This window comes from Ahaetulla prasina, chromosome 5 (genome assembly GCF_028640845.1).
Source record: "Ahaetulla prasina isolate Xishuangbanna chromosome 5, ASM2864084v1, whole genome shotgun sequence".
NCBI lineage: Eukaryota > Metazoa > Chordata > Lepidosauria > Squamata > Colubridae > Ahaetulla > Ahaetulla prasina.
The window spans coordinates 2726064-2752142 of record NC_080543.1 but is presented as its reverse complement, the minus strand read 5'-3'; the positions used below and the strand labels follow the sequence as shown (position 1 = coordinate 2752142).

At 49.1% G+C, this 26079-nt stretch overlaps 2 protein-coding genes across 4 annotated transcripts in view; one reads left to right on the top strand and one right to left on the bottom strand.

Annotated features, from left to right (window-relative positions):
* Positions 1–17308, bottom strand: part of C2CD3 (C2 domain containing 3 centriole elongation regulator) — a 93107-nt gene extending 75799 nt beyond the window's left edge. For all 3 annotated transcript variants that reach the window (XM_058185765.1, XM_058185766.1, XM_058185767.1), the window contains exons 1-5: positions 17170–17308; positions 8270–8539; positions 5612–5769; positions 3544–3728; positions 327–553 (exon numbers count right to left, since the gene is read on the bottom strand). In XM_058185765.1, coding sequence (XP_058041748.1) covers positions 327–553; positions 3544–3728; positions 5612–5769; positions 8270–8539; positions 17170–17230 — 901 coding nt within the window. In that variant the 5' untranslated portion in view covers positions 17231–17308. The remainder of the gene's footprint in view (positions 1–326; positions 554–3543; positions 3729–5611; positions 5770–8269; positions 8540–17169) is intronic.
* Positions 17309–18357: 1049 nt separating this feature from the next.
* PPME1 (protein phosphatase methylesterase 1) overlaps positions 18358–26079 on the top strand; it is a 40065-nt gene continuing 32343 nt past the window's right edge. The window contains exons 1-2 of the mRNA XM_058185788.1: positions 18358–18584; positions 24662–24755. Of these exons, the coding sequence (XP_058041771.1) occupies positions 18484–18584; positions 24662–24755 (195 nt within the window). The 5' untranslated portion in view covers positions 18358–18483. The remainder of the gene's footprint in view (positions 18585–24661; positions 24756–26079) is intronic.

The following is a 26079-nucleotide window of genomic DNA, read 5'->3' as shown; positions in this document are numbered from 1 at the left end:
TATTGGGATCTAAGTGCCATCTATAAAACATCTTATAAAAATTTTCCCTTAAATTCTGTGCTTGTGTAAACTTAACATTTCTAACCCAGATTTTCTCCCATGTTTCCAACATTATTGGTTCCTGAATATTCTGTGCCCATTTTATCATACAGTCCTTTACCAAATCCTTTTCCGAATCTATTTCAAGCAACACATTAGAGTCGATTTCCACCGGATTTGTGCCAATATGATAATTCCAATAAAAGTATTCTTTGAGGAATCTACCTGCCTCGGAGGTTTGCTTGCTATGACTTGGAACCCTGATATAGTGTTGCACACCTGTTTACCTGTAAGGAGGTCCTTCGTCGCTGGACTGTTGCAAGGAAGAAGATGGACAGGCCGTGTGGTTTCCTTGCCCGATTTAATTTGTGCCTCTTGATCGGAGCTGTTCAAAAACGTTTTTTGTGGCTTGGGATCCTTGGCGTTCAAGATGTAATCCAGGTGTGGGTGAGATCCGCCGATGCTTCTTTGGATATTCTCCGAGTTCTCCTGGAAATATAGGTGATCTTTCCCCCTGAAACATAAAGCATCACAGAAAAAAATCAAATTCGGGCTGACCCGAGGTCCCTGTGGCGGCTTCAGGCATTCATACGAATCATGGACATGTGATCGTGGCAGACTGAAACTGGACGTAAAGGCGAAACGGTTGCCCAGCACCCAAAACGAAATTGGAAGAGGGAAGGGAAGGAAAATCAGAAAAGGGAAGAGGGGGTGAATTTGCTGGAGTGCCTCTCTCGAAGTAGATCTGCCTCTTTTAACATGTCAGATAGGGTCGTATAAAGGCAGTCCTTGTCTTACGACCACAATCGAACCCATAAATGGAAGGACTTATACTCTTCGCAGACAGCTGGATCCACACCCATCTGTGCTGCTCAGGTGACCCTGAGGACCCAGACAAACCTCCAAGTGGCCTCAATGACTCTCTAAAACAGGGGTCTCCAACCTTGGCAACGTTAAGACTTGTGGACTTCAACTCCCAGAGTTCCTCAGCCAGCTTTGCTCTGGGAATTGAAGTCCACAAGTCAGAGTTTAGTTAGAGTTTAAGAACTCTTTAGTCAGAGTTTTTTATTTTATTTTTTTATTTACATTTATATCTCGTCCTTCTCCGAAGACTCAGGGCGGCTTACATTGTGTAAGGCAATAGTCTCATTCTATTTATTATATACAAAGTCAACTTATTGCCCCCCCAACAATCTGGCTCCTCATTTTACCTACCTTATAAAGGATGGAAGGCTGAGTCAACCTTGGGCCTGGTGGGACTTGAACTTGCAATTATTGCAAGCAGCTGTGTTTAATAACAGGCTTCTTACAGCCTGAGCCACACCGCGGCCCTTAGTCCACAAGTCAGAGTCCAGTCAGAGTTTAAGAAGCTTCTTGGATGAGAAGTGAAACGTCTTCAAAGAAAAACCAGTTGCCTCTTGAAAAGGCACCTTTGGGAGTCTTATGTCTAGTTTTATACGATTAAAGCAGCTGTCCATGGTATACACAATAGCAATAGCCCTTAGACTTATATACCACTTCACAGTGCTTTTACAGCCCTCTCTAAGCGGTTGACAGCGTCATCAGCACCTTGCTCCCCAAAAATCTGGCTTCTCATTTTACTGACCTCAAAAGGATGGAAGGCTGAGTCAAACTTGAGCCTGTCAGGATTGAACTGCTGGCAGTGGGCAGAATTAGCCTACAATGCTTCACTCTAAACACTGTGCCACCAGGAAGGAGAATGGGAAAGGGAATAAGAGAAGAAGCAAGGAAAGAAGGAAGGGATGGAGGGAAGGAAGGAAGGAAGGACTAGCAATAGCACTTATATACCGCTTCACGGTGCTTTCCAGCCCTCTCTAAGCAGTTTACAGAGTCAGCCTCTTGCCCCCAACAATCTGGGTCTTCATTTTACCCACCTCGGAAGGATGGAAAGCTGAGTCAATCCTGAGCCGATCAGGATCAAACTACTGGCAGTGAGCAGTGAATTAGCCTGTAATACTGCATCTGGATTACTGCAATGCTCTCTACATGGGGCTCCCCTTGAGGAGCACCCGGAGGCTCCAGTTAATCCAGAATGCGGCTGCGCGGGTGATAGAGGGAGCCCCTCGTGGCTCCCATGTGACACCTCTCCTGCGCAGTCTGCACTGGCTGCCTGTGGCCTTCCGGGTGCGCTTCAAGGTTTTGGTAACTATCTTCAAAGCGCTCCATGGCATAGGGCCGGGCTATCTACAGGACCGTCTACGGACCTTTCGCCGTGAGCTAAAAACACACTTATTTATTCAAGCTGGACTGGCATAATGGTTTTTAATATTTTAAACTGGGTTTTTTATTGTTGTGGGGTTTTAAATTTTTAAATTTTAAATTTAAATTTTAAATATCGGCCTTTTTGTAATATGCTTTATTTTAAATTTTGGTTTTAATTGTATATATATTGTGTTTTATTTTGGCTGTACACCGCCCTGAGTCCTTTGGGAGAAGGGCGGTATAAAAATTTAATAAATAAATAAATAAATAAATAAAATACTGCCACCGATTGCCTCCCACCGACCCGTGCGCTCTCACAGGGAGGGACTCCTTAGGGTGCCGTCAGCCAGGCAGTGCCGACTGGCGACGCCCGGAGGGAGAGCCTTTTCTGTGGGGGCTCCCACCCTCTGGAACGAACTTCCCCCAGGTCTTAGTCAACTTTCCGATCTTCGAACCTTTCGCCACGAGCTTAAGACACATCTATTTATTTGCGCAGGACTGGACTAGAATTTTAAATTTTAATTTGGTTTTAATGGGGTTTTATTATTTTATTGCAATTTTTAACATTCGGCCTTATTTAATAAGTTTTTTAAATTGGTGTTTTATTCTGTATTTATATGCATGTTTTTATTAGGCTGTAAACCGCCCTGAGTCCCCTGGGAGATAGGGCGGTATATAAATGTGATTAAATAAATAAATAAATAAATAAATTCTCAACCACTGTGCCACCATGGTAGGAAGGAAGGGAGGAAGGGAGGAAGGGAAGAAGGAAGGAAGGAAGGAGAATGGGGGAAGAAGAAGGAAGGAAGGAAATGAAGAGGGAGGGAGGGAGGGAAGAAGGAAGGGCAATAGCAACAGCACCTAGAGTACCACTTCACGGGGCCTTCCAGCCCTCTCTAAGCGGTTTACAGAGTCAGCCTCTTGCCCCCAACAATCTGGCTCCTCATTTTACCCACCTTGGAAGGATGGAAGGCTGAGTCAACCCGGAGCCTGGTGAGATTCGAACTGCCAAATTGCAGTCAGCAATGCAACTAGCCTGCAATACTGCATTCAAATCACTGCGCCACTGTGGCTAAATAATTTACGACAGCAATGTAACTTAACAACCCAACATAAAATATAACCTAACGCACATACATATGTACGTATTAAAAGCATAACTATCGTATGAAGCAAGCAAATTCTTTTCCCAAAGGTAGCAACTAGATGTTTTAGAGATATTGGGCCGATCCCGGCAGACAGAAAATAAAAATGAAAAAACAAAAACAAAAAACCACACACCTTGGAGTACTCGCTCTGCTGCTGCCCAGAGACTCTCTTCCATGAGCGTGCGTGCCGGTTGGTCTGTGGAGCTGGGACGGAGCGAGGCAGTGGCTCAAATGTGCAGCATCTTTGTTCGTATTTGTGTTGTGGACGGTGTGGTTGCTTTCGTACACGTCGGATAGAGGTTCCAAAAACAGGGATATCTGCAAGGTGTCATAGAATAGAATAGAATAGAATAGAATAGAATAGAATAGAATTTATTGGCCAAGTGTGATTGGACACACAAGGAATTTGTCTTGGTGCATATGCTCTCAGTGTACATAAAAGAAAAGATACCTTCATCAAGGTACAACATTTACAACACAAATGATGGTCAATATATCAATATAAATCATAAGGATTGCCAGCAACAAGTTATAGTCATACAGTCATAAGTGGAAAGAGATTAGTGATGGGAACGATGAGAAGATTAATAGTAGTGCAGATTCAGTAAATAGTTTGACAGTGTTGAGGGAATTATTTGTTTAGCAGAGTGATGGCCTTCGGGAAAAAACTGTTCTTGTGTCTAGTTGTTCTGGTGTGCAGTGCTCTATAGCGTCGTTTTGAGGGTAGGAGTTGAAACAGTTTATGTCCAGGATGCGAGGGGTCTGTAAATATTTTCATTTGGGCAAGCCTGGAAGAACACCTCCCTATTCCCACATACGGATCTAACACAGGTCGTCCTCAACTTACGACCACAATTGAGCCCGAAATTGATGTTGCTAAGCGAGAAATTTGGTAAGATTCTGGCCCCATTTTATGACCTTTCCTGCTAGAGCTGTTAACTGAATCACTGTAGTTATTAAATGAGCAATACGGTCGTTAAACGAATCTAGTTTCCCCCTTTGGCATTGCTTGTCAGAAGGTCACAAAAGGGGATCGCGTGACACTGCAACTGTCATAAAGGTGAGTCGGTTGTTCAGCATCAAAATGTTGCTAAGCAAAACGTTTGTTAAGTCAGTTTTGCCCCATTTTACGACCGTTCTTGCCACCGTTGTTAAGCGAATCTCAGCGGTTATTAAGTTAGTAAAAAGGTTGTGACTTTCCTTGCCTGAAGGTCATAAAAGGGGGATCACACACGACCCAGGGACACTGTGACCATCATAAATATGAATCAATTGTCCAGGGTCCAAATTTTGACCATGGGGATGCTCCAATGGTCATAAGTGTGAAAAACGGTCATATGTTCCTTTTTTTCAGGGCTGTTGTAACTTTTCAATGGTCACTAAACGAGCTGTTGTAAATTGAGGACTAAAATTGAGGACTGAAAATCCTCCATAGCCTCAAAAGACTGTTTTAGAACCGGGGTCTCCAACCTTGGCAAGTTTAAGCCTGGAGAACTTCAACTCCCAGAATTCCCCAGCTAGGAGGAGGACAAACTCCCAGAATTCCCCAGCTAGCAGGACTTCAACTCCCAGAATTCCCCAGCTAGGAGGAGGACAAACTCCCAGAATTCCCCAGCTAGCAGGACTTCAACTCCCAGAACTCCCCAGCCAACAGGAGGACTTCAACTCCCAGAATTCCCCAGCTAGCAGGACTTCAACTCCCAGAATTCCCCAGCTAGGAGGAGGACCAACTCCCAGAATTCCCCAGCTAGCAGGACTTCAACTCCCAGAATTCCCCAGCTAGCAGGAGGACTTCAACTCCCAGAACTCCCCAGCCAACAGGAGGACTTCAACTCCCAGAATTCCCCAGCTAGGAGGAGGACCAACTCCCAGAATTCCCCAGCTAGCAGGAGGACTTCAACTCCCAGAACTCCCCAGCCAACAGGAGGACTTCAACTCCCAGAATTCCCCAGCTAGGAGGAGGACCAACTCCCAGAATTCCCCAGCTAGCAAAGCTGGCTGAATTCTGGGAGTTGAAGTCCTCCTGCTGGCTGGGGAATTCTGGGAGTTGAAGCCCTCCAGGCTTAAAGTTGCCAAGATTGGAGACCCCTGCTTTAGAACATCCAGAGTATTACTAATAATACGGTGTGCATTTCAAACTGATCCCCACTTACAATACCTGGAATTGAGGCAGGGCAAAAAAAATGTTACTTCTGACTTACCTGCAGCTCTCCCATCTTTTCGGACGAGGGCGAAACGATGGTGAAAAACCCACTGATTGGGTGGCTGGGAGAGAGCTGGGCCAACCCCTTGATTTGAACCCGTCCAATTGGAAGATGATCGGATTTGGTCATTACTTCCAGGGTAAGAGCCCCCATATCTGCAGGAAGCAAGCAAAGAAACAAAGGAATGGAGAAAAGATGACCGGCTTGGTCGAACTGGGTAAACAGCACGTGAGGGTGTTAATTCTGCTTCGAAACCATGTGGGGGGGGGGGTTTTTTCCATTATTTAAGGCTCCCTAAATGCAAACTTTTGTTTCTCATTTCCACACCCACCATGATGGAGCAAGATACCGAGAGAAGAGAGTAGCTGTAGCTCAAGGTCGAACTGTGGGGGGGTCCTTGGTGCTCCCTGAGCTGGGTTGTTTTCTTGCAGACGTTTCATGATCCAACTAGGGAACATCATCAGTGCTGGAAAGAGTGGGGTTGGAGGAGGAGGAGGAGAAGGAGAACTATGGGGTCCTTGGTGCTCCCTGAGCTGGGTTGTTTTCTTGCAGATGTTTCATGACCCAAGTAGGGAATCTCATCAGGGCTAGAAGAGAGTGGGGTTGGAAGAGGAGGGGGAGGAGTTTCTTGGTGCTCTCTGAGCTAGTTCTGGCAGACATTTCATGACCCAACTAGAGAATATCATCAATGCTAGAAAGGAGAAGGGTTTGCGGACAGGGGAAAGAGAAAGAGGAGGAGGGGGACAACTGTGGCGTCCTTGGTGCTCTCTGAGCTGTGTTTTCTTGCAGACATTTCATGACCCAACTAGGGAATATTATCAGGGGTAGAAGGGAGTGGGGTTTGTGGGGAGGAGGAGGAGAACACTGGGGATTTTGCTGCTCTCTGAGCTTGGTGGTTATCTTGCAGACATTTCATGACCCAGCTAGGGAACATCATCAATGTGCCACAATAGGATGGGGTTTACTCTCAATTAATTTATATTCTAGTGGCTTGCCCTGTCAGTACGGCGGCTCTTTGGCTGAGCTGTTTCCTCTTACCTTGTTCCTTCATTGGGGTATTATTTGCTTACGTTCAAGCCGCTAGACGAGAATGTAAATTGGGAGCAAACCCCGCTCCCTTCTGGCCCTGTTGATGTCACCTAGTTTGGTCATAAAAGATCTGCAAGAAAACGACCACCAAGCTCAGAGAACGCCCAAGGACTCCAGAGTGCAGGGATCTGCAAACTTGGCTCTTTTAAGACTTGTGGACTTAAAAGCAAAATGTTGGAGATGTAATTGTGATGATGCTACATATTTTCATATTTGGTGGACTTGTAAGGATATAAAGGCCTTTTAGATAAAAATTTGGTGGATTTTACAAAATGTTTTGAAAAAGAAAATAAAGTTCCTGTTATGTAATGGGGAGGAGGTTGGGAGATGAAAAGCTTTGGATGTGGTTATTTGGATTGGAAGGGAAAATTTTATTCTATGTTTGGTTTATGTATAACAATACCTTGTGATTGACCCAGGAAGCCGGGGAGGAGGGGAAGGGTTTTGGGGAGGAGGGGAAAAGGGAAAATGTTTTTGTTTTTTAAAACTCTTTCAATAAAAAAAAAAAGAAAGAAAATAAAGTTCCTGCCACAATTTTTTCTGTTGGGAATTATTACGGACTGTACAGTAATTGAGACTAAATTGATTTTAAATCTAATAACAGCAGCAAGATTACTAATAGGACAATACTGGAAGAAAAAAGAAGTACCTACAATAGAAGAATGGATATTGAAAGTTGCCAATTTGGCTGAGATGGCGAAGATATCAGCCTTTTTGAAAGACAATACGCAAGAAAGATACTTAAAGGAATGGAAAAAATGGATTGACTATATTCAAAGTAGATATCAGACTAAGAGTTATCAGACTGTTTTTGAATGATTATGATGTATTATTTTTGATTGTTTTCGGGGGAAGTTAGGAATTGATGATTGTAGGGGTATAATTAAGTTGGGACGAAAATTTTTTAGCATATGTTTGTTTTATTTTTAACTATACCTTGTGCTCGTTCCGGGAAGTCGGGGGGGGGAGGGGGGTTGTGAAGGGAGGGGGGAGGGGAGGTGGGGGGAAAGGGGAAATTTTTTTTTTCCTGTAAAACCTTTTGAATAAAAAAAGAAAAAAAAAGAAAAAAAAAGACTTGTGGACTTCAACTCCTCTAGCATGGGAAGTTGTAAAGATGAACGACACGGGCAGTTTCTAAGTGGGATGGATGAGTGGGTGGGTGGACAGGGAGAAAGAGAAGGAGAAAGAGAAAGAGAGAGAGAAATAGATAAAGAGAGTTGAGAGATGAGGAAGAAAAATGATGGATAGATGGATGGATGATACAGGTCAGGGGGCTCCAACCTTGGCAAACTTTAAGACCTGTGGACTTCAACTCCCAGCTTTGCTGGCTGAGGAACTCTGGGAGTTGAAGTCCACAAGTCTTAAAAGAGCCAAGTTTGCAGACCCCTGCCATAGTGAATATGACCGTTCTCAACGGTATTTAATCATTCTATTTTTTTTTTCACCCTAAAAATAGCTATTTTGTCGGCCATTTCCAGAGGAGGCCTCTGTGGACTGACCACATCCAGGGCAAACACACCCCATTCCACCTAATTCAACCAATTCATTGCCAAGGGACAGACGTACCTGTCAGGTAGGAGGCAAACTGTTTGGGCCCACATCGCACCGGGTAGCAGGTGGTGGTGTTCAGAATTTTTTGCTCCGGCTGGGAAGCATCCTGGGGAACAAAGGTGGTGCCGTTGCTGGTTTCTCCCCACCATCTCACCCGGACAAGGGACGATGCCGGCGGCTTGGCGACCATCCATACAATTTTGCTGACGGTCAGTTTGAGGAAGCAGCGCAGTTGTCCTTCCACAAGTGGGGGTAGACTGGTAGAAGGGGTGATGTCACTGAGAGCTGCAGAGCAATAACAGAGCACCATGAAATTAGATTAGAATAGAATAGAGCAGGGGTCTCCAACTTTGGTCCCTTTAAGACGTGTGGACTTCAACTCCCAGCTTTGCTGGCTGAGGGACTCTGGGAGTTAAAGTCCACACGTCTTAAAGGGACCAAGGTTGGAGACCCCTGGAATAGAATATAGAATAGTCTAGAATAGAATAGAATAGAATTTTTTATTGGCCAAGTGTGATTGGACACACACAAGGAACTTGTCCTGGTGCAGATGCTCTCAGGGTACATAAAAGAAAAGATAAGTTCATCAAGAATCACAAGGTACAACACTTAATGATAGTCATAGGGAACAAAGAAGCAATCAGGAAACAATATCAGTATAAATCGTAAGGATACAAGCAACAAATTTACAGTCATAAGTGGGAGGAGATGGGTGATGGGAACTGTTATGTATCTTTAAATGTTTGGGCGGGAAACAAGCACGTTGCTGATTGGTTGAAGCCGCCGGTTAAACAGTATAAAAGGAGATGTTTTTCCCCAGCCTGGTTGCTGGGTTCACCCTATATTAAAGAGCTGTTGTCACTACCCTGGTCTCCAGCCTCGTTACTTCCAGAACTTAACACTGGCGACGAGGGTGGGATCTCGAGGCTAAGGAGCACCAGAACCGAGCTGAAGCACGACAGAACCGAACCCAGCAAACCCAGGGCAGAAACGCGGAGATGGCCAGTTACACTCCGCCCGCGCCGTTTGACCCAGCCAGAGAGAAATGGGGAACGTACATGACCCGTTTCGAAAGCTTCCTAGAAGCCAACGAACTGCAAGGAGTTCCAGATAACCGCAAAAGGGCATATTTCTTGAGCCACTGCGGTCCCGAGGTCATCGACATCGCGGAAGCCCTGGCAGAGCCAACGCCGGTACAATCGGTATCGTGGCAAACTCTGCAAACCCTGCTTAAAAACCATTTCGCGCCAACGCCGTCCAAATACGTGCGGCGTTTTGAATTTGGAGAACGCAGGCAGCTAGAGGGCGAATCCATCGGCGACTACATGGCCGCCCTGCGGAAAGCCTCCAAAGACTGTGCATACCGAGACCTGGACGAGGCGCTACTGGAGCAACTCATCCGGGGGGTCAGAGACATGCGGTTGCGGAGGCGATTGCTATCAAAGAGCAATTTAACGTTGGCGAACGCTCTGGACGAAGCCAGAGCGCATGAGATGTCCACCCAAGCGGCGGAGACCCTGCAACAGCCACTCACACCAAAGGTGAACACAAAATCAACCCCGGTGCACCAAGAGGAGATCCAGACCGAATCCGACGGCGAGGATGAGGAAGGGGTTTGTCGAACCGAGAAACGGGGCAAAGAAGACCGGGACGAATGCGGAAGCTGCGGGGGTCAACACCAGCGCCAACAGTGCAAGTTTAAGGACGCTACATGTCGGCGGTGTGAGAAGAAGGGGCACCTAGCTCAAGTCTGTCGAGCTCCCCAACCTTCCCGCCGAAAATTCAAATCGGCCAATCAGAGCGCGGGATCGGCAAGGCGGCCCGTGATTGGCTCAAACAAAAAAGGCGCGAACTCAAACCAAACGACGGTGATCATAGGCCGCGCCGCAACCCGGGTGGAGAAGAAAATCTTCACCAAGCCCAGAATAGAAGGAGTCCCGTGCCGATTAGAAGTGGACACCGGGTCAGCGATCACCATCATGTCCTGGGACACTTTGGCGAAGGCGTTGCCAGCAGTCGCGAAACGCCACCTGCAAACACAACGGCTACGGGTACACGACTACCAGGGAAATCGCATCCCTGTTCGAGGGACCACCGCTGTCCGAGTCGAGTACGGACCACACAAGAAGACCCTGCCCATCACGATCGTCGAAGGGACCCTGCCTAGTTTGTTGGGACTAGACTGGTTTCGTGCACTGGGCATGGGAGTGACTGGCATCTACAGAAGTGACTGTAACCTGAAAGACATACTCATGAACGAGTTCGAAGATGTCTTCAAGGACTGCCTGGGCAAGTACAAGGGGACCCCTATTTCCTTCAACTTAGACCCCCAGGTAGCCCCCATTAGGTTAAAGGCAAGGAGAGTCCCTTTTGCCCTTAAACCTAAAATTGACAAGGAGCTAGATAAGCTCATAAATCAGGGGATTCTGGTGCCAGTCGATCACGCAAAGTGGGAGACGCCAATCGTCACCCCAGTAAAACCAGATGGGTCAATTAGAATCTGCGCTGACTACAAGGCGACGCAAAGCCTTACAGAAAAGCGCCACCCAGTTCCCGTGGTGCAACACTTGCTGCACTCTTGGGGCAAGGGCAAGTCTTTGCAAAGTTAGACTTGGCTCAAGCCTATCAACAACTGCCCAGAGACGCCAACACAGCCAAGCCCAAAATAGAAGGAGTCCCGTGCCGATTAGAAGTGGACACCGGTCAGCGATCACCATCATGTCCTGGGACACTTTGGCGAAGCTGCCATCAGTCGCGAAGCGCCACCTGCAAACACAACGGCTACGAGTCCACGACTACCAAGGGAATCGCATCCCTGTTCGAGGGACCACCTCTGTCCGAGTCGAGTACGGACCACACAAGAAGACCCTGCCTAGTTTGTTGGGACTAGACTGGTTTCGTGCACTGGGCATGGGAGTGACTGGCATATACAGAAGTGACTGTAACCTCAAAGACATACTCATGAACGAGTTCGAAGATGTCTTCAAGGACTGCCTGGGCAAGTACAAGGGGACCCCCATTTCCTTCAACTTAGACCCCCAGGTAGCCCCCATTAGGTTAAAGGCAAGGAGAGTCCCTTTCGCCCTTAAGCCTAAAATTGACAAGGAGTTAGATAAGCTCATAAATCAGGGGATTCTGGTGCCAGTCGATCACGCAAAGTGGGAGACACCAATCGTCACCCCAGTAAAACCAGATGGGTCAATTAGAATCTGCGCTGACTACAAGGCGACACTAAACAAAGCCTTACAGAAAAGCGCTTACCCAGTTCCCGTGGTGCAACACTTGCTGCACTCGTTGGGGCAAGGGCAAGTCTTTGCAAAGTTAGACTTGGCTCAAGCCTATCAACAGCTGCCCGTAGACGCCACCACCGCCGAAGCCCAAACGATCGTAACTCACAGAGGTGCCTTCAAGTGTACCCGATTACAATTTGGGGTGAGTGTGGCACCGGGGCTGTTCCAAAATCTGATGGAACGACTTCTGCAAGGGCTCCCAGGGGTAGTTCCCTACTTCGATGATGTATTGATATCAGCCGAAAATTTAGAGGAATTAGGGGAGCGGTTGAGAAAAGTTCTGGGCATTTTCCGGTCAGCCGGACTAAAGGTTAAAGTAAACAAATGCCAGATAGGGGTAGAATCCGTCGAATTCTTGGGCTACCGAATTGACAAGAACGGAATTCACCCCACGGAAAGCAAGGTTAAGGCAATCAGAAAGGCTCCAGCGCCCAAAAACAAAGCAGAGCTACAGGCATTCCTGGGGCTAGTGAATTTTACGGTTTTTTAAAAACAAAGCGACCGTTGCTGAACCGCTGCATAAGCTTCTGGGAAAGAATACTGTTTGGTCTTGGGGAAAGTCGGAGCTAGGGCTTTCAAGCAGTAAAAACCTACTCGAGCGACAGCCTACTGATCCAGTATCATAGCTCATTGCCCTTATTACTGGTTTATATGCCTCCCTTACGGGTGGGGCTGTGCTCAGCCACAGACTTCCAAACGGCACAGAAGCCCCTATAGCCTTCTACTCCAGAACGATGTCCTCACAGAGGAACTATAGCCAGTTAGATAAGGAAGCGCTAGCAATTGTGTCAGGGGTAAAAAGTTTCACGAATACGTTTTGGTAGAGACTTTGAAATTGTGACTGACCATAGACCGCTGTTAGGATACTGGCTGGCGATCGCCCAACGCCTGTGGCACTTTCGCCACGATTGACCCGATGGACTATTTTAGCCGCTTATTCCTACAAGCTGCAGCATCGACCGGGAAAAGAAGTGGGGCATGCGGACGCAAGCAGATGCCCACTACCAGGGGCGATCAAGACCCCACCCGGGACGCCCATCCTGCTAATTGACTCTTTGGACTCTGGCCCAGTCACATCTAAGGAGGTGGCTCGGGCATCATACCGGACATTATTTGAGGACTGTACTCGGTTGGGTACAAGAGGGTGGCCATGCGGGCGAGTTTAAGGAATTTGTAAAAAAACGGGGGGAACTATCGGCTCAAGGGGGGTGCCTGCTGTGGGGCGATCGAGTGGTGATCCCGGTGAAACTGAGGGAAAGGGTATTGGACCTCCTCCACGAGGGTCATCCAGGGATCGTAAGGATGAAGGGGCTGGCAAGAAGCTATGTTTGGTGGCCTCTAATGGACGCAGAAATTGCCGAGAGGGTAGGGAAATGCCAGGCTTGCCAAGAGTCCAGACCTCTACCCCCAACGGCCCCAGTCAGGGAATGGGAGAAACCCCAAGGGCCCTGGTCGAGAATCCACATTGATTTTGCTGGCCCGTTCCACGGCCAGACCTTCCTAGTGGTAGTCGACGCTTTCTCTAAATGGCTGGAGATCATTCTCATGAAATCCATGACGGCCGAGGCAGTAATCGCAGCCCTGCGGCACCTATTTGCCACCCACGGTTTGCCCGACACGCTGGTATCCGATAACGGCCCGCAATTCACGGCAACCCAGTTCGAGGAATACTTGGCAGAGGAGGGCATCCGACATGCCCTCTCTGCGCCTTTCCACCCTGCGTCGAATGGCCTTGCAGAGCGATCTGTCCGGAGCGCTAAAGAGGCATTGTCCAGACTCAAGCCAGGCGACTGGCAAACCAAGATAGATTTCTTTCTGGCCGTTCAGCATAGAACTCCCAGCACGGCTACAGGCAGAAGCCCAGCCGAATTACTGATGGGTCGGAAGCTCCGGTGCCCACTCGACAGGTTAAGTCCCCTTTACACACCAGAGGGTTACAAGGGGGAACTGGAAAAAACGAGAGAAATGGGTAGCGGCGACCGAGTGTGGGCCCGCAACTATGGGGACGGCCCAAGTTGGCTAGCAGGGCAAATCTTGAAAGCAACAGGTCCAAAATCATACTTAGTTGAATTAAAAGACAACCGAGTATGGAGGCGCCATATAGATCAACTCAGGAAAAGAATAACCGAGCAATCCGAGCAAATTGACACAGACCCTGACCACACATTATTTAAACCCACAGCTGACCCTAGACCAGGAGAAGCGCAAGACTTAGCTGAGTTCCCGGAGGTCCAGCGACGCCATCAGGTTCCCCTTGGTATCGGCAGGGACGACTCTGAAATTAATCCAGGGCCGGATGGCCAACAAAAAGAGCCTGCAAGTAATCCAGGGCTGGATGGCCTAGAGAAAGAGCTGGGAGGAGCAAACAGCCCCTCCGACCAGCTCAACCCACTCCCAAGAACTGAACCGCGCAGGTCCGAAAGAATCAGGAGGCAGGTTATTTGGGTGACTACGTCGAAAAATAACATGTAAATAATATGTAAATATAGGTAAAGTGTTTTCTGGGAGGGGAGGAGTGTTATGTATCTTTAAATGTTTGGGCGGGAAACAAGCACGTTGCTGATTGGTTGAAGCCGCCGGTTAAACAGTATAAAAGGAGATGTTTTTCCCCAGCCTGGTTGCTGGGTTCACCCTATATTAAAGAGCTGTTGTCACTACCCTGGTCTCCAGCCTCGTTACTTCCAGAACTTAACAGGAACGATGAAAAGATTAATAGTAGTGCAGATTTAGTAAATAGTTTGACAGTGTTGAGGGAATTGTTTGTTTAGCAGAGTGATGGTGTTTGGGGAAAAACTGTCCTTGTGTGTGTAGTTGTTCTGGTGTGCAGTGCTCTATAGCATCGTTTTGAGGGTAGGAGTTGAAAGAGTTTATGTCCAGGATGCGAGTGATCTGCAAATATTTTCACAGCCCTCTTCTTGATTCGTGCAGTATACAGGTCCTCAATGGAAGACAGGTTGGTAGCCATGGTTTTTTCTGCAGTTCTAATGATCCTCTGAAGTCTGTGTCTGTCTTGTAGGGTTGCAGAACCAAACCAGATTAGATTAGAAATTAGAGATGATGGACAGAAAAAAGAGAGAAAAAGATCCTGCATGAACATATTTTAACAAAAACAAAATATAGTCTGGATAATTATTTTGTACGTAGTGAAGATTTTGTATGTAGTGAAGATTTTGCATGTAATGAAGAATGAAATATGGGAATTATGAATATGGATTAAGCATTAACTGGAAAACTAGAGATTGAACAATGGTGTTATTAAACATGGAGAAAAACATTATGATTAGCAGTGAAATGATAAAATTAAACAATGGGTGATTAGATAATGAAAGAATATAATGTAAGCATGTGCATTAATAGTAGAATCACACGGACTGGATGATTGGAAAGATCATGAATAGATTTACTTTATATGTTTAAAGGATTGTGATTGGTATTAGAATTGTACATTGAAACACTGAACAATGAAAGAACGAAGGGTGAAATTTCAATATAAATAGATGTGAAGAGGTAAATAAGGGAAATATGAATAACAAAGCAGGTAAAAGATGGAAGATAGAAAAGAAATGTGTGATATGGAAAAAAAGTTTAAAATAGGGATAGAAATAAGAGGGGAATAATAATATATATATTAATATAATAAGATATATGTAATAATAAGAGGGAGGTTTAGAAATTGAAGGGTGGTAATATTAGTTTAAATTTATTAGTTCTTATGTTTAAACAATAAGAAACAATGAAAATGAAATGTAATAACTATGAGTAATAATATTGTCTATTTGCATCAAAATGTATGATACCCAGGTATCCTACTATTCACGCATTGGTATGTATAAATAATATAAAATAAAAAACTTGGGGGGAAAAAGAAATTAGATTAGGATTATTTCTTAAATTCATATGCCACCCATTTCAATGTTACAGCAACTCTGGGCAGTTTACAGAACAATAAAAAGTAAAAAAAACAATAAAGGTACAACTTTTAACTCTTTGCTTAGTGACCATTCAAAGTCACAGAGGCACAGAAAAAAAAGGATTTATGACTGTTGTTCACATTTACGACTGTTGCAGCATCCCCACAGTCATGTGATCAAAATTTGGACACTTGGTAACTGACTCATATTTATGACGGTCGCAGTATCCCAGGGTCATGCAATCCTCTTTTGCCAACTTCCTGACAAAGTCAAGGGGGAAGCCAGGTTCATTTCACAACCATGTTACTGACTTAACAACTGCTGTGATTCACTTAACAACCATGGCAAGACTGGTCATAAAATGGGGCAAAACTCACTTAACTGTTACCAACTTAACAACTGCAGTGATTCACTTAACAACTGTGGCAAGAGATGTCGTAAAATGGGGCAAAGCTCACTTAACAAATGTCTCACTTTGCAGAGGAAATCTGGGGCTCAATTGTGGTCATAAGTCAAAGAGTCCCTGTAGTACAAAATACTTAAAATTCAAAAAGGTTACGCAATAAATTATTAAAGATTCAATAATAAATAAGCCAAGGATCTGATTCATTGAGATGTATTTTGTATCTTTGGGGTACTTACAAGGACCCACAAAATAAGAAATGGGTCTCCTACCCCTTTCCTCCTAGGCTAAGGCCTCCCTCCCATTCTCCTGCCCTCTGGGATCTCCTGGTGGCCCACCATCCATCACTTTAGCTGAGAAACTATTTGTAGCAGTGGGAGAGAAAAGGCAGAGTTTCTCCTCCTATGTCTTCTGCCTTCATCAACAGCGGGGCTCCCCCCCCCCACAGGCTCACTTTGTCCCCAGGGCAGAACTCGAACTCAGAACCAGTCCTGGAACTTCTTCCTGGTTATCTAGCCTGCCGCCGTTCTCCATTACATCAATTGATTCTCCTTCATAACCGCCCTGAGTCCTTTGGGAGATAGGGCGGTATATAAATACGATTAATAAATAAATAAATAAATAATACATTAAAAACAAAAAAAAAAACGGCATTTCCCGCAAGGGTTTTTCCCACCACCTTCCTCTAGCCTCCTGCCCTCTGGGATCTCCTGGTGGTCCCCCATCCGTCTCTTCAACCAAGAATTTATGCCCCCAACGGCAGGAGAGACAAAGCAAGCGCCTCTCCTCCCACGCAGCCTTATGCCTTCCATCGACAGCGGGGGGGTTTCACACACACACACACACCCCGGGCTCGCTTTGTCCCCAGGGCAGAACTCGAACTCGGAACCAGCCCCGGAACTTCTCACGGGATCTAGCCTGCCGCCATTCCCCCCCATGACATCAATTGAGTCTCCTTCATAGTACATTAAAAAAAAAAAAGTCATTTCCCAAAAGGAAATTCCTCTAGTCTCCTGCCCTATGGGATCTCCTGGTGGTCCCCCATCCGTCTCTTGCAGCAACAGCAGGAGTGAGAGAGAGAAAAAAACCCAAAGCATCTATTCCAGGGGTCTCCAACCTTGGCCGCTTGAAGCCTGGCGGACTTCAACTCCCAGAATCCCCCAGCCAGCTTTGCTGGCTGGAATCTGGGAGTTGAAATCCGCTCAACAACCAGATGAGACTATTCCCAAGGCCTTCTGCCCCTCCGACCCCAAGACTGTAGGAAGGCGGGAGAGGGAACGATACAACCCGGCTTCCACCTCCCTCACCCACCCTTCCGACGACGGACGGCCGCGGCCCGGCCCGGCCCGGCTTTACTCTTCTTCGGCTTCATCCTCGCCGCCAGGCCCGGAGCCGCTGCCTAGCAACGGCCGCCGCCGCCGCCGCGGGCGCGCGGTGCCTGCTGGGAAAATGGCGGGAGGGCCGCTGCCTCGAGCGGTCGCCGCTTCAACTACCGCCCCCAGAAGGCTTTGCGAGGGAACGTAGAGATACGAAACCCGCCAAGGATAAGACCAGTGTTTTTCCAACTTGGAGCAGCATCGGAATCAGAATGGAGCTGGAAGGGACCCTGGAGGTCTTCTAGTCCAGCCCCCTGCTCCAGCAGGAGACCTTCTACCATTTCAGGCAAACCCTTTTAGAAAGTGTTTAATAAGAACAATTAACCAGTTGCCTCCAGAAGTTGTGAATGCTGCCATACTGGACGTTTTTAAGATGAAATTGGATAGCCATTTGTCTGAAATGGTAGAGGGTTTCCTGCCTAAGCAGGGGGTTGGGCTAGAAGACCTCCAAGGTGCCTTTCCAACTGTCCTGTCCTTGGTTGAGGCAACATGGAGGTTCCTCAGGCTCACCTGAGTGGTGCAAATGGGTGTGGATGCTCTACTTTTTGCACCACTCAGGTGACCCTGAGGACACAGGTAAACCTCTAGGTGGCCTCAATGACCCTCTAAAACAGGGGTCTCCAACCTTGGTCCCTTTAAGACTTGTGGACTTCAACTCCCAGAGTTCCTCAGCCAGCAAAGCTGGCTGAGGAACTCTGGGAGTTGAAGTCCACAAGTCTTAAAGGGACCAAGGTTGGAGACCCCTGCTCTAAAAGGATGCAAATGACCAGCTGTCTGCAAGGAGTATCAATCTTTCCATTCCCCACCATGCAGTCAGAGCTGAAGAAGCTCCTTGCAGGAGAAGTGAAACATCTTCAAAAGAAAAAAAAAACACAAGAAAGTCCAGTTGCCTCTTGAAAAGAAAAAAAAAAAAGCACCTTTGGGTCTCTCATCCTGAATCAACGATCACTCTAATTATTATCTCTATGATTATCTCCCCCCCTCGCCTCTCTTGAGCGGACCGGCCTCCCTTTGTGGAACGGACTCCGCTTTAATACTCCGTTTCCCAAGGTGCCTTCCGGCGACTTCCGGCACGGAGCGGTGCCCCGACGCGGACTGCCTTTCCCGTCGTGCCTCGGGGCGGGAGCTCCTCCCTTTCCGGCGAGCGGCGGCCCGGCGGCTCCTTCTTCTGGGAAGGCGGGGGCCGCATCCTCCACGCCCCTCGGCCGCTGCGCTGCTGCTCGCCGGCCTGCCCGCCTCGCCCCTCGCCATGTCCGCCCTGGAGAAGCAGCTGCAGCTCGGCCGCCTGCCCGCTCGCCCGCCGGGCCCCGCCGGAGGCAGCGGCCAGGCCCCGCCCAAGATGCGCATGGGGTAAGGACGGCCGCGGTGACGTCACGGGCGGTGGGGGAGGCGGCAGGCGGTGACGTCATGGGCGCTCAGGTGGGACAGGAGGAGGGGCGTGCCCCGGTGGGGGTGGGGTGGGGGTCGTCTTGGGATGGGGGGGGGGAGGCGAATGAACCCGGTGCCCTCCGGGGATGCTGGACTACAACTCCCATTATCCCCAGCCAGCCCGGCTAGGGCGTTGCCAGGTTTGCCCACTTTTGCCCCAAATCGCCGCTGGATTTCATTCATTCGCTCATTCCGTGGATCGGCCGCCCGTTCATTGGAGATGAATCTATGGAGGGTCTCCTCCCCAGCTGCATCAATAGGATCTTCCTTGGATGATGGGGAGGGTCTTTCCCCCCCCTTGAATCATGGGGTCTCCCCTTGAATCATGAGGTCTCCCCTTGAATCATGGGAGGTCTCCCCACCTTGAATCATGGGAGGTCTCCCACTCCAGCTGAATCATGGGGAGGGTCTCCCCCCCTTGAATCATGAGGTCTCTCCCCAGCTGGGAGGTTCTTCCCCTCCCCTTGAATCATGGGAGGGTCTCCCCTTGAATCATGGGAGGTCTCCCCTTGAATCATGGGGTCTCCTCCCAGCTGGATCATGGGAGGTCTCCCACTCCAGCTGGATCATGGGAAGTTTCCCCAGCTGGGAGGTTCTTCCCCTCCCCTTGAATCATGGGAGGGTCTCCCCTTGAATCATGGGAGGTCTCCCCTTGAATCATGGGAGGTCTCCCCTTGAATCATGGGAGGTCTCCCCTTGAATCATGGGGTTTCTCCCGCCCCGCTGGATCATCGGGAGGGTCTCCCACTCCAGCTGAATCATGGGGTTTCTCCCGCCCCGCTGGATCATCGGGAGGGTCTCCCCTCTAGCTGGATCATGGGAAGTTTCCCCAGCTGGATCATGGGAAGTTTCCCCAGCTGGATCATGGGAGGTCTCCCCTCCAGCTGGATCATGGGAGGTCTCCCCCGGATCATGGGAGGTCTCCCCTCCAGCTGGATCATGGGAGGTCTCCCCCGGATCATGGGAGGTCTCCCCTTGAATCATGGGAGGGTCTCCTCCCAGCTGGATCATGGGAGGTCTCCTCCCAGCTGGATCATGGGAGGTCTCCCCTCTAGCTGGATCATGGGAGGTCTCCCCTTGAATCATGGGGTCTCCCCTTGAATCATGGGAGGGTCTCCCCTTGAATCATGGGAGGTCTCCCCTCCAGCTGGATCATGGGAGGTCTCCCACTCCAGCTGGATCATGGGAAGTTTCCCCAGCTGGATCATGGGAAGTTTCCCCAGCTGGGAGGTTCTTCCCCTCCCCTTGAATCATGGGGTTTCTCCCGCCCCGCTGGATCATCGGGAGGGTCTCCCACTCCAGCTGGATCATGGGAGGTCTCCCCCGGATCATGGGAGGTCTCCCCTTGAATCATGGGAGGTCTCCTCCCAGCTGGATCATGGGAGGTCTCCTCCCAGCTGGATCATGGGAGGTCTCCCCTCTAGCTGGATCATGGGAGGTCTCCCACTCCAGCTGAATCATGGGGAGGGTCTTCCCCCCCTTGAATCATGAGGTCTCTCCCCCCCCGGATCATGGGGAGGGTCTCCCCCCCTTGAATCATGGGGAGGGTCTCCCCCTCTAGCTGGATCATGGGGAGGGTCTCCTCCCAGCTGGATCATGGGAGGTCTCCCCTTGAATCATGGGAGGTCTCCCACTCCAGCTGAATCATGGGAGGTCTCCCCTTGAATCATGAGGTCTCCCCCGGATCATGGGAGGTCTCCCCTTGAATCATGGGGAGGGTCTCCCCCTCTAGCTGGATCATGGGGAGGGTCTCCTCCCAGCTGGATCATGGGGAGGGTTTCCCCCCTTGAATCATGGGGAGGGTCTCCCACTCCAGCTGAATCATGGGGAGGGTCTCCCCCCCTTGAATCATGAGGTCTCTCCCCCCCCCGGATCATGGGGAGGGTCTCCCCCCCTTGAATCATGGGGTCTCCCCCTCTAGCTGGATCATGGGAGGTCTTCCCCTTGAATCATGGGGTTTCTCCCCGCCCCCTGCTGGATCATCGGGAGGGTCTCCCCTCCACTTGAATCATGGGGAGGGTCTCCCACTCCAGCTGAATCATGGGGAGGGTCTCCCCCCCTTGAATCATGGGGTCTCCTCCCAGCTGGATCATGGGGAGGGTCTCCCCCCCTTGAATCATGGGGAGGGTCTCCCACTCCAGCTGAATCATGGGGAGGGTCTCCCCCCACCTTGAATCATGGGGAGGGTCTCCCACTCCAGCTGAATCATGGGGAGGGTCTCCCCCCCTTGAATCATGGGGAGGGTCTCCCACTCCAGCTGAATCATGGGGAGGGTCTCCCCCCCCTTGAATCATGGGGAGGGTCTCCCACTCCAGCTGGATCATGGGGAGGGTCTCTCTCCCCCAGCTGGGAGGTTCTTCCCCCCTCCCCCTTGGATCATAGGGTCTCCCCCTCCAGCTGGATCATAGGAAGTTTCCCCCCAGCTGGATCATGGGGAGGGTCTCCCACCCCCAGCTGAACCACAGCCCATTTTTCCCCCTGTGGGTGCCTGATCCCTCCTAATTGCCCCCCTCCCCCTTGAAAGATCCCACCCTCTTTGCTTTCCCACCCCCAACCCCCATCCTCCTCCTACCCTGTTGGCATCCCTCTCCCATCATCTCCAGCTAGTCATGAGGGGGGGGGCTGCTCTAAGACCCCAGACATGCTCCCTTTGACAAGGGCAGGTGTGTGTTTGTAAGGGGAAAAGATCTCTAGGAGAACCAGCACCATGGATAGAGCTCCCCACCCCACCCGTGGACTCCCCACCCCACCTCCAGCCTGTGGGGAGTAAGGCCTGGAGGATGGATGCTGTGGGCGGGGGTTGGGTGGGTTGGGTTGGGGGCACCTGTTGGGAAATGCATAAACATGGGAATCCTGCAGTTGTGGAGTGAATCGGGCTTCTCCCCTTTGACTTTGGCTGTCGGGATCCACTGCAAAGGTTACAAATGTGATCACATGAACCATCAACCTTAGAGAGCACCAAGTCCTCCTCCTCCTCCTCCTCCTCTCCACAAACCCTATCCACTTCTAGCACTGATGATGTTACCCAGTTGGGTCATGAAATGTTTGCAGGAAATCCACCAAGCTCAGAGAGCACCAAGGACCCCACAGTCCTCCTCCTCCTCCTCTCTTCTAGCACTGATGACGTTCCCTAGTCGGGTAATGAAACGTCTGCAAGAAACCCACCAAGCTCAGAGAGCACCAAGGACCTCATAGTAATTTTTCTCCTCCTCCTCTCCCTCCCTCCCTCTCTCTTCCTCTCCTTTTGTCCTTTTCCTCTGCTCCTCCTCCTCTCTCCCTCTCCTCCGTCTCTCCTCCTCCTCCTCCTCTCTCCCTTCCTTCCTTCCTTCCTTCCTTCCTCCTACTCCTCCCCTTTCGTCCTCTTCCCTGTGCCTCCTTCTCTTCCTCTTCTCCTTCTCCTCCTCCTCCTCCTCCTCCTCTCTCTCCCTCCCTTCCTTCCTTCCTTCCTTCCTTCCTCCCTCCTACTCCTCCCCTTTCGTCCCCTTCCTGTGCCTCCTTCTCTCCTCTCTCCTCCTCTCTCCTCCTCCTCCTCCTCCAACCTCCCTTCTAGCCCTGATGACGTTCCCTAGTCGGGTAATGAAACGTCTGCAAGAAACCCACCCAGCTCAAGAGAGCACCAAGGACCTCATAGTAATTTTTCTCCTCCTCCTCTCCTCCTCCCTCTCTTCCTCTCCTTTTGTCCTTTTCCTCTGCTCCTCCTCCTCTCTCCTCTCCTCCGTCTCTCCTCCTCCTCCTCTCTCCCTTCCTTCCTTCCTTCCTTCCTTCCTTCCTCCTACTCCTCCCCTTTCGTCCTCTTCCCTGTGCCTCCTTCTCTTCCTCTTCTCCTTCTCCTCCTCCTCCCTCTCCCTCCCTCCCTCCCTCCCTTCCTTCCTTCCTTCCTTCCTTCCTTCCTTCCTCCTACTCCTCCCCTTTCGTCCTCTTCCCTGTGCCTCCTTCTCTCTTCCTCTCCCTCTTCTCCTCCTCTCCTCCTCCTCCAACCCCACTCCCTTCTAGCCCTGATGACGTTCCCTAGTCGGGTAATGAAACGTCTGCAAGAAACCCACCAAGCTCAGAGAGCACCAAGGACCTCATAGTAATTTTTCTCCTCCTCCTCTCCCTCCCTCCCTCTCTCTTCCTCTCCTTTTGTCCTTTTCCTCTGCTCCTCCTCCTCTCTCCCTCTCCTCCGTCTCTCCTCCTCCTCCTCCTCCTTCCTTCCTTCCTTCCTCCTACTCCTCCCTTTGTCCTCTTCCTGTGCCTCCTTCTCTTCCTCTTCTCCTTCTCCTCCTCCTCCTCCTCCTCCTCCTCCCTTCCTTCCTTCCTTCCTTCCTTCCTTCCTTCCTCCTACTCCTCCCTTCGTCCTCTTCCCTGTGCCTCCTTCTCTCTTCCTCTCCTCTCCTCTCCTCCTCCTCCTCCTCCAACCCCACTCCCTTCTAGCCCTGATGACGTTCCCTAGTCGGGTAATGGGCGTCTGCAAGAAACCCACCCAGCTCAAGAGAGCACCAAGGACCCCACAGTACTTTTTGTCCTCTTCCTCCTCTCCCTCCCTCCCTCCCTCTTCCTCTCCTTTTGTCCTTTTCCTCTGCTCCTCCTCCTCTCTCCCTCTCCTCCGTCTCTCCTCCTCCTCCTCCTCTCTCCCTTCCTTCCTTCCTTCCTTCCTTCCTTCCTCCCTTCCTTCCTCCTACTCCTCCCTTCGTCCCCTTCCTTGTGCCTCCTTCTCTCTTCCTCTCCCTCTTCTCCTCCTCTCCTCCTCCTTCTCTCTCCTCCTCCTCCTCCCTCCCTTCCTCCTACTCCTCCCTTCATCCTCTTCCTGTGCCTCCTTCTCTCTTCCTCTCCCTCTTCTCCTCCTCCTCCTCCTCCTTCTCTCTCTCCTCCTCCTTCCTCCTACTCCTCCCTTCATCCTCTTCCCTGTGCCTCCTTCTCTCTTCCTCTCCCTCTTCTCCTCCTCTCCTCCTCCTCCTTCTCTCTCTCCTCCCTCCCTTCCTCCTCCTCCCTTCATCCTCTTCCCTGTGCCTCCTTCTCTCTTCCTCTTCTCCTCCTCCTCCTTCTCTCTCCTCCTCCTCCTCCCTTCCTCCTACTCCTCCCTTCATCCTCTTCCCTGTGCCTCCTTCTCTCTTCCTCTCCCTCTTCTCCTCCTCTCCTCCTCCTCCTCCTCTCTCCCTTCCTTCCTTCCTTCCTCCTACTCCTCCCCTTTCGTCCCCTTCCTTGTGCCTCCTTCTCTCTTCCTCTCCCTCTTCTCCTTCTCTCCTCCTCCTTCTCTCTCTCCTCCTCCTCCCTTCCTCCTACTCCTCCTTCATCCTCTTCCCTGTGCCTCCTTCTCTCTTCCTCTCCCTCTTCTCCTCCTCTCCTCCTCCTCCAACCCCATTCCCTTCTAGCCCTGATGATGTTCCCTAGTTGGGTAAGGAAACATCTGCAGGAAATCCACCAAGCTCAGGGAGCACCAAGGACCCTACAATCATCTTCCTCCTCCTCCTCCTCCTCCTCCTCCAACCCTATCCACTTCTGGCACGGATGATGTTACCCAGTTGGGTCATGAAATGTTTGCAGGAAAACTACCAAGCCCAGAGAGCACCAAGGACCCCACAGTCCTCCTCCTCCTCCTCCCTTCTAGCACTGATGACGTTCCCTAGTCGGGTAATGAAGCGTCTGCAAGAAACCCACCAAGCTCAGAGAACACCAAGGACCCTACAATCTTCTTCCCCCTCCATCATTAAGTTTTCCAAGGAGTCACATGAGAAACTTGAACTGTTGGGGAGGGCCGAACCAAATGGGGGTGTGACATTGCGTAGGCATAAATAAGTAGTTGCCTTCCAAATAAAAGCAATCCATGGGGACCTGGACAGAGCCAGCCAAAGGCCCAAATTTAGCCCAGATATAAACCCATAAAATTCCCAGGTCTGTTTTGGAGTCTTTTTTTAAAAAAAAATATCTAATGGTTCTCTCACCCCTTGATGGTGGATGGAACCAGATGAAGATGATTTGTAAAAAAATTAAATACCTCCTTTTCTTTCTTTTTTTTCCAGGCCCGGAAGGAAGCGCGATTATAGTCCGGTTTCTTGGAACCAATATTTTGAATCGATGGAAGATGTGGTGGTTGAGACCGACTCTGGCAAGGATATATCCTTTTCTTGAGGCCTCTGGGTTACTTTTTCCGCTTGCCGACTCTGGATTATGCCATATTAATAATATTTATTAATTAATTTATTTATTTAATAATATTTATTAAATATTTAATATTTAGAGCTAAGGATTCTCCCAGGACACAAGTGTTCTTGCTAGATGGCTTTCGAATTAAAAATGCAAAACCACTGTAGGCCAGCCATCGCATCCTTTTTGAAATCAAGAAGAAAGACTATTAATAGACTATCTCAGGGGCTGCCACAAAGAAGAGGGAGTCGGGCTGTTCTCCAAAGCAATTGAGGGTAGAACAAGAAGCAATGGGTGGAAACTGATCAAAGAAAGAAGCAACTTAGAACTAAGGAGAAATTTCCTGACAGTTAGAACAATTAATCAGTGGAACGACTTGCCTGCAGAAGTTGTGAATGCTCCAACACTGGAAATTTTTAAGAAAATGTTGGATAACCATCTGACTGAGATGGTGTAGGGTTTCCTGCCTGGGCAGGGGGTTGGACTAGAAGGCCTCCAAGGTCCCTTCCAACTCTGTTGTTATATTATTATAATAGAGTCACCTCTATTAATTAATACAGGTTGTCCTCTCATTACAGCAAATCACTTAGCAATTCTTCGTAGTTACGGTTAACCTCCCTGGGGTACTTCCAGCCCCCTAAACCTCTTGGTTGCTCTTCTCTGCGCTCTTTCCAGAGTCTCAACATCCTTTTTATATCATGGCGACCAAAACTGGATGCAGGACTCTTAAGTGTGGCCTTACTAAGGCTTTATAGAGTGGTATTAATACTTCACGTGATCTTGATTCTATCCCTCTGTTAACGCAGAGGGATAGAATCAAGGATCAAGGTTGGAATGGGAGGGGAGGGAAGGGAAGAGAAGAGAATACAGAAGGGAATAGGATAGAATAGGATAGGATAGGATAGGATAGGATAGGATAGAATTGGAATGGAATGGAATAGGAATAGAATGGAATAGAAGAGAATATAGAAGAGAATAGAATAGGAATAGGAGCAGGAGTAGGAATAGAACTAGCAATAGAAATAGAATGGAATAGGATGTAGAAGAGAAGAGAATAGGAATAGGAGCAGGAATAGAAATAGAAATAGAATGGAATAGGAATGGAATGGAATAGAATAGGAATAGGAATGGAATAGGAATGGAATGGAATGGAATGGAATGAGAATAAAATGGAATAGGAATGGAATGGAATAGGAATAGAATAGGAATAGAAAGATAGAAATAGAATAGAATGAAGAATTAGAATAGAATGGAATAGGAATGGAATGGAATAGAATATAGAAGAGAAGAGAAT